The sequence below is a fragment of the Eleutherodactylus coqui genome, chromosome 8, assembly GCF_035609145.1.
Source record: "Eleutherodactylus coqui strain aEleCoq1 chromosome 8, aEleCoq1.hap1, whole genome shotgun sequence".
Classification (NCBI taxonomy): Eukaryota; Metazoa; Chordata; class Amphibia; order Anura; family Eleutherodactylidae; genus Eleutherodactylus; species Eleutherodactylus coqui.
In genome coordinates, this window is record NC_089844.1 from 35,186,930 (window position 1) to 35,203,110 (window position 16,181).

A 16,181-nucleotide genomic window follows, 5' to 3' on the forward strand; every position below is an offset into this window, starting at 1 on the left:
ATTATTTAACCCCTTAATGACATGGCCTCTTTTTTTCTTTTTTCCCCATTTCTGTTTTTCCTCCCTCCTGTTTAAAAAATCACAACTTGTCCCGCAAAAAACAAGCCCTTATATGGCCGTGTCAATGGAAAGATGAAGAAGTTTTGGCTCTTAAGACGCAACTGCAAAATTAGTTGAAATTCAATGATTAGACCATTTTAAAAAACCTGCCCTGGTGGGCACGACAGGGTGGTAGGAAACCCGCCACTCAAGGGGTTAATGGAGATCCCACTGATTTCAATGCACCATGTAATGCTTTATTTCTCCTGTGGGGGAGCTGCATAGGAATTGAATACTTTCTGGCAGGAAAATGATCTTCAGCAGAGATGAAAGCAGGAGCACTAGGTTTGTAATATGCATCGTATTATAGATTTATTTGGGTTCCTTTAAGTCCAGAACCGATTTTGCATCCCTCATTGGCAATGAAGACACTTATTGCTGATATCATCCAACTACCATACATTACATTGATACTTACCCACAAAACAATGCTGTTTGCTGTCCCACAGAGGCGCCGCCCGCACCCCGTTCGCCACCAGGGCCAAAAAGGCTTTCTTAATCTATTGAAGGAAAGAAGACAGAAGTTGAAGGACATCAACAAGTTGAATACGATGCAAACAAAGAGAGAAACAAGGTCGTCTTATTGCCAGGAAACGCCGGCAGTTTGGAACTTCAGATTTCGTTTTTTCTTCATTTAGCTTTCCAAAGGACGGATGATTTATGTGCTTGGCTCACACAATGAGACTGAGCAGAGTCGGATCAGGCTCTGCGGGGGTCCCTGGATAAATATATTTGGGGTGCTCCCTGACACTTATTTGGAAAGGGTTATAAAAACTGCAAATAAGCTGGCCAAACAATAGTACAGTACAATGTTATACTACCATGCAGTGCTATACAGTTAATAAATAAGAGTGCTAATTAGTAACGAAATAGTGCCAACATAATACTGCCACACAGCATCCCATATACTGCCTGAATAATACCATCATACAGTGCCCCAACACTAATACTATACAGCAGACACATAATATGGCAATGCAGTACCTACACAATAACACCATCAGTGCCAATATAATACCGCCATTTAGTACCTAGTAATGCTACCATGCATCACCATACATTTGATTCAGACCCATGCAGTAACCACATATTACCCAAATAATTCCACATTATTGATTGCACATCATAGCGCCATACTATATTAAAATAGCAGTAGCATACAGAGTCTTCTCAGTACTACCGTACTATACAGAGTCCTCTCAGTATTACCGTACTACACAGAGTCCTCTCAGTACTACCATTCTATACAGAGTCCTCTCAGTACTATTGTACTATACAGAGTCCTCTCAGTACTACCGTACTATTCAGTGTCCTCTCAGTACTACCGTACTATACAGTGTCCTCTCAGTACTACCGTACAGTGCCCAAATGGCAGTCCTACAGTGGCAAAATAACACAGTTGCAACTACGATGTAGGGTGAAGGACCTATCCAGGGACACGGACAATTTATTAGAGCCCCTGGACTCTCTCAAGCTTTACTGTATGGAAACTATTGCTGTGATCCCGGAGTGCAGAAACGTGACAAGTTCTCCGTGGATCAGTTTCAGTGTGAATCCACATTTGATGTGAAAATCCAGCGATCTGAGCGACTTCCAACGAGGCCGGGTCATCGATGCTAGACTAGCTTGGGGCCAGGATGTCACTGCCAACCACGTGGGGTTTTATAATGTAACTGTGTGGAGAGTATACAGGGAATGGTGGGAGAGAGGAAAAACATCCAGGAGAAGGGGATCCTGTGGATGGAAACAACTCATCCCTGAAAGGGGTCAGAGGAGGATGTCAAGAATCCCTCTGATGAACAGGTGCTGCAGAGTCAACAAATAGCCAAATACAATGCTGGTGCTCCAACTAATATATCCAAGCACACACATTGTTATTCTTTAGCACAGACGGGCTATTACGGCAAACAACCGTTCTATCATCATTACTATCTATAAGAGAAAAAGAAAGGCAACACTACAGTTGGCAAAAGAACAAAAAATTGTATCACTGAACAGTAGAAAAACATCTCCAGGTCAAATAAATCCAGATTTCTGTTGTGCCATGCTGATGGGAGGGTCAGAATTTGGCACCAGCAGTATGAATTGATGACCCCTTCCTGTCAGCTGGTCAGAACATGTCAGCATCTCCAACCAATGTGTAGCAACTACTAGAAGCCTCCTGTCCGCAGGGGCCAAGATCCCTGCAGAATGATTTCATCAATTAGTGGAATGTACACAATGACGAATTGCTGTGGCTCTGAAAGCCAAAGGAGTCCATTGTGCTACTAGATGGGGGGGGCTCTAATAAAGTAGCCGTTCAATGTACTGTATATATTCTGGAGATAGCCCCTGCAACTCCCTCAATGGGACTGGAAGGGGAGGGGAGCTTTATTCCCTCTTCTCTATGTGTGCTGTGAAGGTCTTCCCTGCATGCAGTACTACTGTTGGATACCTCTGTCCTGCATCGGTGGTGACGCATCCAGAGGTCCCCACTTCTCTATGGAGACCCCTGCTGATAGCAGTCTGTTATATACTGACCTGTAGGGTTGTGTCAAACACAACCAGTTTGCAGCTTGTGGGGATGGCATCATAGCATCGGCTCTTCATCATAAACTCCATGTATATCCCAGCGTCCACCCCGAGATCAGCTACAAGAGAAAGGAAAAAGTCAGAACTCATGAAAAAAAATGCAGAAATCAGGCAACATGTAGAGTATGAAAACCGGCATAGAAGACGTTCAGGACTATACAACTGCACATCTGAGGCGTATGCCGTATATAGAGGACTGATTCATTTAAGGGGTGGTCTTCCAATGCAATAAATACAGCCACATAGTAAAACTCCATTAATCCTTCAACTTCCTCTCTTATCAGATGCTTATAGAGACATACACTGATGTGCCTAAAGTCATGGGATACAATATGTAAATCGATTATGAAGTGTTGTTACCTCAGGTGATGCTTATCACCACAACATCGGACAGAGTGGCTCAACTAGGCTCGCAAGATTGCTAACTGGACCAGCAACATCTGGCACAGTCCAATGAGCCATAGTACTATCTGTGGCTATGATGGACACCCTGTTTAAAGGGATTATGTGATCATGTGACTTTTTAAATGTCCATGTGATCATGTGACTTGATCACATGACAGCTGTCACCTATCACTGTTCCCACAGTTTTTAAATGCTCTGCTGTATTTTACCGTTATGAATGTTAGCTTGATGCTGGATTCTCCTCTTCTGCCGTCTCCTGTCCGGGGTGCTGAGTCCCCTTCTTCCTTCCGTATTCACTGAAGTGTTGACGGATGTCACCGCTACTGCTCCGTCTGGGAAGCCGCTGCTATTAACAGGCTCACCAGCGCGTTGTACTTCTAGCCAAGCCACTTCAGGTACCAGTACTTCTGCTTATTATTATTGCTTTGCCATACTGTGCTACCCAATGGAGCGCAGGTTTTTCTTGTTTGTATTATTTTGGGCACTGTTACTATTGGGGCCACTGAAAGGGGGCGCTATCACTACAGGAGCCAACCTTTTACATTGGTAGGTATTTTTTGGCGACCCCACACAGACCCCATGAAGCCATGGACACCAGTTGTAAACAAGTCACTGTACTGGTTGGTGGTGGCTCCATACCGGTGTGCGGTGTTCTCTGGCATAGTTTGGGTCCACTGGTCCACGTAAACACATCATTGACCGGTGCCTGCTACATTTCACAATTTGCAGCCCTTCATTGACTTCATGTAGCCCCCATAATGATGGCATATTCCAGCAAGATAATGTACCGTGCCATTAGGGCCAAGTTGTCCAGAATTGGTTCGAGGAGCATTCTGGAGAGTTCTGACAAATGGTGTGGCCTGTACAATCAGCTAACATTAGCCCAATTGAGCATTTATGGCAGACGTGTCTAATACAAGGTCCGTGGGCCGAATCCTGCCCGCCGCCTCAGGCTGAAGGCAGGTTGAGTGTAAAGCCTTTGGGGATGCTACCCATCCAGAGGACAATAAGGGAGTTGCTACTGGCATTGGCCTCTGGCCAGGCAGCACCCCTGAGACTACTATGGATGTCACTATTACTACTGGAGCCAAAATGGGGAACACTGTTACTTCTCAAGCCATTACGATGGTCACTTACTATTGTGGCCACTATAGGGGTTTCACTATTACTACTTAGACGACTATGGGAATTGCTATTACTACTGGGACCACCATGAGAGTCATTGTTACTACTGGAACCACTATGGGAATCACTAATACTACTGGGACCACTATGGGGGTCACTATTACTACTGGGACCACTATGGGGGTCACTATTACTACTGGGATCCCTATGGGGGTCACTATTACTACTAGGACCACTATGGGAATCACTATTACTACTGGGACCACTATGGGGGTCACTATTACTACTGGGACCCCTATGGGGGTCACTATTACTACTGGGACCACTATGGGAATCACTATTACTACTGGGACCACTATGGGAATCACTATTACTACTGGGACCACTATGGGGTCACTATTACTACTGGGACCACTATGGGAGTCACTATTACTACTGGGACCACTATAGGGGTCACTATTACTACTGGCACCACTATGAGAGTCACTATTACTACTGGGACCACTATGAGAGTCACTATTCTATGAGAGTCACTATTACTACTGGGATCACTATGGGAGTCACTATTACTTCTGGGACCACTATGAGAGTCACTATTACTTTTGGGACCACTATGGGAATCACTGTTACTACTGGGACCACAATGGGGATCACTATTACTACTGGGACCACTATGAGAGTCACTATTACTATTGGGACCACTATGAGAGTGACTATTACTACTGGGACCACTATGGGAGTCACTATTACTACTGGGACCACTATGGGGGTCACTATTACTACTGGGACCACTATGGGGGTTACTATTACTACTGGGACCACTATGAGAGTCACTATTACTACTGGGATCACTATGAGAGTCACTATTACTTCTGGGACCACTATGGGAATCACTGTTACTACTGGAAACAGTATGGGAGTCACTATTACTACTGGGACCACTATAAGAGTCACTATTACTACTGGGATCACTATGAGAGTCACTATTACTACTGGGACCACTATGAGAGTCACTATTACTACTGGGATCACTATGAGAGTCACTATTACTTCTGGGACCACTATGGGAATCACTGTTACTACTGGAACCACTATGGGGGTCACTATTACTACTGGTACCACTATGAGAGTCACTATTACTACTTGGAACACTATGGGAATCGCTATTACTACTTGGAACACTATGGGAATCGCTATTACTACTGGAACCACTATGGGAGTCACTATTACTACAGGGACCACTATGGGATTCACTATTACTACTGGGACCACTATGGGAGTCACTATTACTACTGGGACCACTATGGGGGTCACTATTACAACTGGGACCACTATGGGAGTCACTATTACTACTGGGACCACTATGGGGGACACCTATTGGGGCTTGTTCATATGGGCGTAAGTCTTACAAATATGCTGCAGATTTGTGCAACCAAAATATTTTTAGCCGCATCGGCGTGCTTTTATACATCTATAATATTAATAAATGATAAAACACATGAAGCGTGCGGACACTCCTGAGGGCAGCAAACCGAATCTATACCCCGGGTGCAAGAAAGCTTGGCAACACCTCTGCTGCCAGGTAACGGAGACATCAACCGATAACAAGGCTGTACGAACAAAGCCTGAATAGAGTTGGCCATACACAGTATATAACAGATGCCAGTCATCACACCCGTTGACCCCGCACCATTAATGTGCCAGCTTTGCTTGGCAGAATATGCATGTTCATTCCTCTGGCGGGAGAGACGGGCATGAGGGAGTGATAGAATTATTCACTGAATAGGGAAGTTTTATGACATTGTCTAAAAGCAAAACTGTCCTTGTTGCCCATAGCAACCAATCACAGCGCAGCTTTCATTTTGTATTCGCTTCAAAAATGAGAACTGCGCTGTGATTGGTTGCTATGGGCCTCACAGTTTTGCACAGTGTCATAAATCTCCCCAATGTGCGGCAATTATAGCTTTCAGGCCTATAATGGAGGCCAATATTAGTGCCGCTGCTGAGTGACATATTTGCTCCTCGTCGACTGTTTTGCATGAAGCACAATCGGCAGAATACAAGCGCCATTTTCTGTATTCTATAAGTAGACTTCCCCTAGAGGCAAAAGAAAGTAGGTGCCAATGCCCATAGCAACCATTCAGGTCTCATTTCTTATAGGCTTCTTGAGAAATTACATAAATGATCTGATTGGTTGCTTTGGAAAACAGCTCCTCTATGAGCCACAGGCGCTCACTGTTTCTGGCTTGTACTCGCGAGCGGCGAGTACAGAGACGCACGTAGCGTAAATGTGAGCATATGTGGGTTTTTTTACATCCGTGTTCACAGTGTTGCAAAAAAAAAAAGGCCCAAGTGATGCCAGTATTGTCACAACCTGCAGAATGCGGATGCTAATGCGTATTCACTGAGTTTTGGGGTTTTTTTTACGCACATTTAGACTCTAATGGATGATTTTGGTCCATGAATACGAACCAATATAGGACACGCTGTGAACTTTTTTTTTTTTTACGTGCAACATTGGTCCACATACAATCGCACGTCTAGATACGCCAAATGAATTCAATGGGTCCGAATTCTGACCATAGTCAGTCAGTAAAAAAATACGGACATAAAATACGCATGTGTGAGCGGGCCTAAGAGGGCGGACACTTGTGGGCTGGCTCGTGCATTTTACATTCTGGACAACCTCTTTACAGTGACCATCCGTTTTCAGGCTTTTTTCGACTACCTAATAACCCTTAGTGCATTGGTGGTGTTAGACTACCAGTGCACTATATCTGCTCTGTGATTGGTCAGTGCTGCTCACGTGATCACTAATCACAGAGCAGTGCATAATAACAGTGGCCATCTTGGTAGCCCAAAAACAGGAGTGGAAGCAGCATAATGGAAACGAAGATCTGTCCAGGTAATATATCCCCTCCAACCTCCACTCCCAGGATAGAATTTTGTTCTGAAACTGGAGGGTCACTTAATCCTTTTACTGCTCATAACCACCAGGGATGTTATTATTAACTTCCTCACTGCCCTAGCTAATCAGAGATGTTATTAACCCTTTCACTGTCCTAGACAACCAGTGTAGTTACCAGTCATTTTCTTTTCACTGTCCTAGACCACCATGGATGTTACAATTAACTGACTTACTGCCCTAGACCACCATGGATGTTACAATTAACCTCTTCACTGCCCTAGACCACCATGGATGTTACAATTAACCTTTTTACTGCCCTAGAGCAGTGTTCCCCAACTCCAGTCCTCAGGGACCGCCAACACGTCATGTTTTCAGGCTTTCCTCAGTGTTGCACAGGTGATGTAATTATTGTCGGTGCCTCAGACATTGCCACAGGTGTTCTTACCATAGGATATCATGAAAACATGACCTGTTGGTGGTCCCTGAGGACCGGAGTTGGGGACCCCTGCCCTTGAGCACCAGAGATGTTACAATTTACCCCTTCACTGCCCTAGACCACAATGGATGTTACAATTAACTTCTTTACTGTCCTAGAGCACCAGCGATGTTACAATTAACCGCTTTACTGCCCTAGACCACCAAGGATGTTACATTTAACCCATTCACTACCCAAGCTAAATCAGGAATGTTATTATAAACCCCTTCACTGCACCAAACCAGGAATGTTAATAATCTGTTCACTGCCCTAGACCACTTGGGATTTTTTTCTTAAATCCTTCACTGTCCCAATACTATTAATCATTTCACAGCCGTGGACCACAAGGAATGATACTATTTAAGGGGTTGCGCCAAGAGCACATTCCCTGTTCATATACCCTATTTATTAGAGCAAATGAACGTGATCGAGCAGAGTCCACCGCTCAGGACGCCCCTCTATGGCCCAGACAAAGAGCCGATCCTGTTCTGGCGGACCTTCTGCCATCCTGGTATTACAGTACGGCTATTCACACTATAATACGTTTCCCCTGCAGGGAGAATGTGTGCCAGTCCTGACAAAATCAGCCGATTGCTGGCAGTGCTCAGAGCGGGACGCAGGGCGATCTGCTGTTCACCCTGGGCCATGCATTCTTGGAAGGGTTATGGAAATTGGTTGGGCCCCTTTAATCCTCTCACTATTATAGACTACTGGGGATATTACACTCACAGAGGAATTTTGGCATTTACTACTGATGACCTAACCTGATCGGTGGGGGTCTGCTGTTCAGGATCCCCACAAATCAGCTGATCCTCTGGCCTGCTGTCAGTACGGCAGGGTCAGAAGTCTACATTGGTGGTCAGGGCCTGGAGTGTAATAGACTACTTCACTCCCACCAAAGTCTTCTATTACACTTCCACTCTGATCACCAATGTGGACATCCAGCTCTGTTGCACTAACAGCAGGCCAGGGGATCCGGGCGGATCCCTGCTGATCAACTACGGATGACCTATCATAGGTGATCAATAGTAAAACCCTTCAACATCTTTTACATATAAGAAGATGTAAGTTACAGGTATGTTGGCAGAAGGGCCCTCATGTGTGCTCAGGGATAGTAGAGCAGACAGGTTTGGAGTTGCTGACTAGTTACCTGTGGTGGGGTACAGCGGGACATTGGGGCCGAACAGAATTTCTTCCTGTAATGCAGAAACAGAATTAGTTACCAATTAGTTACTAATCTATATCTATCTATGTGAAAGCTGTTTGCAGCTTTTTCATATAAATATGCTAAGTTTAACCCCTTAAGGACCAGGCTGTTTCAGTCCTAAAGAACAAGACACTTTTTAGGGATTTTACCCGTGTTTGTTTCCGCATGACATATAGGGCTAAAATAAAAATAAATAAATCTTGTATAGCGCCGACTTATTCCGCAGCGCTTTCAGGTAATTTATTTATTACCCCCACTAAGTTGAGTACTTATTTTACTGACCTCGGAAGGATGGAAGGCTGAGTCAACCTTAAGCCGTCTACCTGAACCATGAGGGGATTGAACTTGCAACATTCAGGTCGTGAGCGAGAGCTTAGGACTGCATTTCTGCTGTCTTAACATATTATTTTTAGTTTTATTAGGGATAAAAAGCTAAAAAAAAAAAAAATTTATTTTATAATTTATTATTTCTTAAATTTGTATATTTACTAGGGATGAGCGAGTATAATCGCTAAGGCACTACTCGCTCGAGTAATGTGCCTTAGCCGAGTATCTCCCCGCTCGTCCCGAAAGATTCGGGTGCCGCCGCAGGGCGGGGAGCTGCGGGGGAGAGCAGGGAGGAACGGAGGGGAGAACTCTCTCTTCCTCTCTCCCGCCCGCTCTTCCCTGCTCCCCGCTGCAACTCACCTCTCAGCTGCGGCGACCCCCGAATCTTTCGGGACGAGCGGGGAGATACTCGGCTAAGGCACATTACTCGAGCGAGTAGTGCCTTAGCGAGTATACTGCTAATCCCTAATATTTACATTAAAATAAAGCACAGGAATGCTTTCCTAATTTTGCTTAGAACATTTTGATATATAATTTGTATAGTCTAGTATTGCGGGGCGGATATGGCGACAGTTTTTTTTATATATACTTATTTTTTATTCTGTAATTTTTTGCAACTTATTTTTATAGCTATTTTTTTTCTCACCTATGATCCCCAATGCATCATATCAGACCTCTGGGGGTCATTCACATTATCTTTTTATTTATTACACACTTTTCCACTATAGTTGGGGCATTTTTAGGAGCTCCAGTTACAGGGGAATAGTCACTAACAGAGTTGGTCTGGGTCTGATAGGACCCTGCAGCTCTGCCATGGCACAGGGCGCCCGGGGATCACGCAATCGGTGGGCCAAATAGAGGAGGCGACACTTCCACTTGCTGTCTACACTAAGGCTGCCTGCACATGAGCGGAAATTCCCGCCGCCGGCTCCGGTCTGTGCATGCGCCGGCTGCCCGGCAAGCCGGCACATCAAACAGCCGGCGGGCGCGAGTGAGTACACGCTGGTCCCTGCAGGCGCTCGGGTTAGGTCCCGCGGCGAGAATTCTCGCCGCCGGATCCGACCCGCCCGTCTGCAGGCGGCCTAAATATTGCTCATTGAGTGCTGTGTAGCCTGCAAGAGAGAAGGCAAAAGGGGATAAAAACCACTTCTCCTCTGGGTGCTGGGCTGTCACTAACAGCCGAGTACCAAAACCACTCCTTCTACATTGCAGGAGCTTTAATCCCGCACCTTATTTTTACTATGGCGCAATATTAAAGCCCAGGACCGAGCAACGTAAATTTACAGTGCTTGTTCCTTATCAGGTTTAAAGGTCAAAGGACGGAATCCTACAAATGTAATATATATAAAAGCAAATAAATCCTGGACTGACTGTAATTATCCAGCTATTCATATAAATTAATGCCCCTTCTGCCAGGCATCATCCTCAGTAATCCCCGTTAATATACAGCGATAAATACGTATTAACCCTCCATTACAATCACACGGAAATAAACACAAACATAAAACATGTAGAATGGTAATAAATATAGTATAATAATACATGAAACCATACGGCTTGTATAACATGCAAGAGCCAGGTGTATCCAGAAGAACCGCACAAAGTAGGACATACAGCAATAAGAGATGAGCGAGCGTACTCGTTTAGGACGTTTTTGCACTCGAGCACCGCTTTTTCTGAGTAACCGACTACTCGGGCGAAAAGATTCGGGGGGCGCCGGGGGTGAGCGGTGGGTTGCAGAGGGGAGTGTGGGGGGAGAGAGAGAGAGAGAGCTCCCCCCTGTTCCCCACTGCTACCCCCCGCTCCACCACGCCGCCCCCCGGTGCCCCCCGAATCTTTTCGTCCGAGTAGTCAGTTACTCGCAAAAAGCGGTGCTCGAGTGCAAAAACGCCCTAAACGAGTAAGTTCGCTCATCTCTAGCAGCAATATTTTGATTCAAGACTATTGGAGCAAGAGAAAGATCGTTCATGTGTATTAACCCAATGAAATCAATGGATTCTTTTCCTGCGCCAGTTCCGTGCTTATCGTAACGAAATGAAGCGCTGTAATTACAGCCTCACGGACGCAGAGCGGCAATAGTAAGAGTTTGTTCACACTGCGTTGGGGATTCTGAGTTCCTGATCTGATAGAAAGAAAATAAAATCCCGTGGCCGACAGTTAAATTCTATGACATCACCAAACGGCGTCAAACGGACCAATCGTCGTCACATCTGCGCAGTGCAGATCCGGCATAAAACTAATCTTCAGCCAGTAAATTGCCGGACAGGAACCGAACGGACACCATTATGGTCAATGGGCTCTGTTTGGCATCGTTCAGTCATAAAACAGAACTGTTCAGCTACGGAATTCTGTATTCCTCTCCCATATGGGGCTCAGTCACACGAGAGCATCTGTGAAGCATATTAAGCAGTGAATAGGACTCATTGGTTTCAATGGGTTCCTTCACATAAGTATATTTTGCGCTTGCATTTCGTTCCACCGCAAAAAAAAAAAAGCAGTGTGCTTTATTTTTATTGTGCGATACGATTTTTTTAAAAGATCCTATAGGAAATAGGCAATTCCTTGCGAAGAATCGTCCAAAAATAAGGCATGCTGCGACTTTTTCAATCCCGCAGAGTCACTGCGCCATAAAAGTCGCTCATGTAAATGAACACATTGAAATCAACATGTCATTAACACGCGCAAAATTCCTACCATGTCGTTATCGGACGGAAACTGAGCGTGACACTAGGATGAGATACTCTGCAGGACATTACTCCATGTAGCTACAAACCACATAGCGACTTGCAAACAAACTAACGTGCAAAAGTATCGACTGCAGCAGAGCTGAGTATGACATGTAGCAGAGCTGAGTATGACATGTAGCAGAGCTGAGTATGACATGTAGCAAAGCTGGCTTCGTTGTATGGTAATAGAGCACAAACAAAGCAGTCCCAGCAGTCTCAGCTCTGCTACATCTGTGCATATAAGAGGTAAAGCAGCTCTTCTGCAAAGAACTAACTGAGAAGTGATCAGAGGCGTGCAACATTGATTACCTGTTGGGGGTCATCCTCGTCCATAATCTCCATGGTAAAGCTTTGGGATAGGGGTGCAGTAACTACTTCCTGAGCTTACGGAATCCTATCCCATCCTGAGTCCCTGCACCGACATCAGTCCTGGTTTCCTAATGTGGATCTAGCAAAGTGACAATCCCAGAGAGCAATGCACTAAATGGGTCACTGTCAGCTGCTTCCCTCCCCCACTGATGCCCCTCTGTATTATCAGGCCCCCAGCTCCTTGTTGCCCCCCAATCTCCTGGACTCCCAGTCTGTGAATCTTTTCCTCCCCTCTGATTCCTCCTCTTCCTCTCTCCCCCTCCCTCCCTTGCAGGTTGTGTTGATAACATTTGCTCCTAGGATAGAATGTCATTGCTGGGCTGCTTGGCAGGGAGCTGGCAGGGCTCTTCAGTGCAGGGTAAACCCCTGGCTGCGGCCGCTCCATGCACCGACTGGGCACCTGCTGCGGATATGCCCTCCGTAAGCCCAGCACATTCCCCGTCCCATATTTCACATCACCCCCAGCTGAATCATCAGACCTGGAGCAGCCGACTGTTAGAACACAGGCGCGCTGCAACAAAGGCCACCGCAGCTGGAAGCAATCTTTCACACGGGACGGAGTTAGTCCGCGCGGACATTTCTGCGCCATAATGTTATAATGTCATCCCTATGGAGGTTGAATTTTGCACCTGTTAAAATCCACGCGTCCCCACTTCAAAACCGCAAGATTGAATTCCGTAGAGGAAAAACGTTCTGCTTTTCATTCGCCGTTCGCTTTACGCAGGTATAAAAGTCATCGTTGGCTCGTTCACTAATTGTTTGGTTTAAATACAGATCGTTCTTACTTATACAGCGAATGTGAACGACCGAACGATTTCTTGTTTCAACAAGCCAATGATGATCTGCTGGTATGAATAAGGCCACCCGAGAGCGAACTCTGACATTGTTCGCTCGCTTAAACCATAAATCGTTCGGTGTTAACAGACCCTAATGTACCAGAGTTTTAGTTCTGCAAATAAGGGCTTCTTTGGTTGGGTGTGTTTTAATCGCGGCCGCATAACGGGACGAAACAAAACCGTTGATTTCAATTATTTCATTTTCATTAGCAGTATTCTTGCCCATTAACCCTTTCCAATCCACTGTCTGACCTCTGAAGACATTATGATTTAAGGCTGTACAGCTCTGATGTTGGAAGACGTCCGTCGAGGTTCTCTTACTGTATATTGCCAGCCTCTCTGCTGTTGGAGCCTATCCAACGTGTCATCTCATGCAGTACTGGTTTAAGCCAGCAGATAGCGCCGTTGTATAACAGTAGAAAAAGAGTAAGCCCCCTAGGAAAACCAGGATACAAATTGGATTGGAAAGGGTTAATAGTACGGGCGAGAAAAGATAGGACTTGCCCTTGCTCACATAGTATTTATGGCGCGGAGTTTGAATGGCCCGTTAAATAAAAAAAAACAAAAAACCTTGGTTCGTGTGCAACTGTCCTCCGTAGCAGCCGGCGTAGTTGCGCATACGCCTATGTGTTTTTGCCCTCAGGTCTGCAGAAGAAAAACGCAACTAAATCCGCACTAATTGATAACATCCCCATCTGTGCTGCGTCATGCGGACAATTGCGTCCCGTGTGAAAGGTCCCTGATGGGACTAACTGTGAGCTACAGTTGCAGTATTCCTGGGGACCTCAGTATGGATAAATATTCCCTCATGGATATAGGCAATCTGCACCTCAGAAACTGCACGCCATCTGTGCGTTGTCCGATTTTAACAGACCCCATTCACTGCATGAGTTCACTGCTTGGGGTATAGTCACACAAATGATATTTCTGTCTGATTTTCGAAAATCGGACGGAAGCAGAACTGAAAATTCCGCTGTTAAACCCACAACATTTCCGTATACGTTGGTGTGAATTCTGACTCGAATTGATGGTATGGAGCATCGGTCTGCGTGATTGTACTGATGGGTTATTATGAGGCCGGGCGCTATCAATGCAATACACAGACCACACACGGACGGAAAATACAGCTGTTTAATTAGGCCCTTATTCAGATGGGTATATTTGTCGTCTGAGCAGAGTGTTACCGGTGCGGCCGTGGACATGAGGGCTAGGCTGGGTACTCGGTGACATGTTGCATGCAGCACTGCATCTGATGGTAGTCAATGGTGTCACCTTGCGACCTGCAACGAAATGTGACTGCATCAGGAGAGTCTCAAAAAATCCAACGCGGTTGGATTTTGGTTAAAGGTCGCGAGTCGCTTGTGACGTTTTCCACCATAGGCATCCATGGACTGTATGCAGACGGAAAGGGGTTATATTCACCCGGGTGATTTGATTGGTGTTTCTACCTGCCCTTGTTCTTCTGTATCAGTAAGTATGGCCACTAGATTTGATCCCACTTTCATGCGATTTGTTGGTAAGTGTAGAGACTCGTAAAACAAGGGCGACCGCTCCCAGCTCACATATTTTGGCCAAAATATTTACTAATAACTCAAAGGAGCAGAAGACACAAAGACTGTTTGCAGAGTCGCTCCATCTTTACTTCACATACACCGGGGATATTGGAAGACAATGGTTGCAAACAGGGGCGTAGCTAGAGGCTCATGGGCCCGGGTGCAAAAGTTTAGCTTGGGGCCCCCTTCTAGACCCGTCCAACCGCCACTCCTTTTCACGGCTACTCCTTCTACATCACTTTTAGCTACATTACTGTTTTTTTTTAAATGACCCATCAATAGATCATTAGTAATCAGGGGTTTTAGCAGAGTTTTAAAACATCCAGAACACAAGCCTCAAGGCATGCTTCGCTTCCTCAGGAAAGAAAATGTGTGTATATATATATATATATATATATATATATACTGTATATATACATACACACACACATATACATTGGAGACAGCATAATAACAATACATACAATAGAGACAACATAAGCTAACTTTATATAACATGTTAGGGCTCATGTCCACGGCCAGGTTTTCACCACCTATTATACGTGTGTTGCACACACACACGTTGTGCGCAGTGAACGGAGTCAGTGAAAGTCAATGTACTGCGTGTAGATATGCAAGAGAAATAAATCCCAGCATGCTCTCTGTCTTTGTGTACCATGCAACGTGAGCCCTGTACACTTGTATGGGCTGCATGTGATACACCGCCCATACGCAATACATTGTTTCCATACGCATTGACACTCTAAACACTGCCCATTACATGGAACACCCCTTGTCGTCGTCCCCCGCCCCCCACACCCTATCACACGGAATGCTCCTTGTACCCCCCCCCCCACTCCTCATCACACAGAACGCCCCTCGTTCCCCCCCCACTCCCCATTACACAGAACGCCCCTCGTTCTCCCCCCCTCCATCACACAGGATCCCTCTCATTCTCCCTCCCCCCCACAATCACACAGGATCCCTCTCGTTCTCTCGCCCCATCACACAAGATCCCCCTCGTTTTTCCCCATCACACAGGATCCCCCTTGTTTCGTGCCCCATCACACAGGATCACCCTCGTTCTCCCCTCCATCACACAGGGTGCCCCTCGTTCTCTCTCTCTCCCCCCCCCCCCCCCATCACTCAGGGTCCCCCTCGTTCTCCCCCCCATCACTCAGGGTCCCCCTTGTGCTCCCCCACCCCATCACACAGGGTCCCGCACACTGACTGCAGTTTCAGCCCCACTTCAGTAGCCTTGAGCAATTCCAGCAACCTCATTGGTTGTTGGGGACACACCTTCCTTTTAGATGTGCCCGAGGATACAGTTACACAGAGCTGTGCACGAGAAGCAGTGAATACACCGCAGATCTGTGTAACTGTATCCTCGGGCACATCTGAAAGGAAGGTGTGTCCCCCAACAACCAATGAGGTTGCTGGAAGTACTCAAGGCTACAGAAGTGAGGCTGAAAAGAAACATATGCGCGCGGGCCGGCAGCTTCTCCTGCAGAGGGGAGGAGTCTGAGCGGAGGTCCGAGAGGAAGCGCCGGTGTGCAGGAGAAGCTGCCGGCCGGCGCAGAGACCTTAGTGAAAGTAACTGC

The 16,181-nt window shown here is 46.1% G+C and overlaps 1 protein-coding gene across 2 annotated transcripts in view; it reads right to left on the reverse strand.

Moving 5' to 3' along the window:
- PRKAG3 (protein kinase AMP-activated non-catalytic subunit gamma 3) overlaps positions 1 to 12,417 on the reverse strand; it is a 52,784-nt gene extending 40,367 nt beyond the window's left edge. Inside the window, exons 1-4 of one of the 2 annotated variants that reach the window (XR_010786336.1) lie at positions 12,153 to 12,417; positions 8,734 to 8,779; positions 2,620 to 2,729; positions 518 to 599 (exon numbers count right to left, since the gene is read on the reverse strand). Coding sequence is in view for 1 of the 2 variants with exons in the window: in XM_066575493.1 (XP_066431590.1) it covers positions 518 to 599; positions 2,620 to 2,729; positions 8,734 to 8,779; positions 12,153 to 12,185 (271 nt within the window). In the remaining variant the exon portion in view is untranslated. The remainder of the gene's footprint in view (positions 1 to 517; positions 600 to 2,619; positions 2,730 to 8,733; positions 8,780 to 12,152) is intronic. The other variant, XM_066575493.1, reaches the window with a different exon arrangement.
- Between the last annotated feature and the right edge of the window lie 3,764 nt (positions 12,418 to 16,181).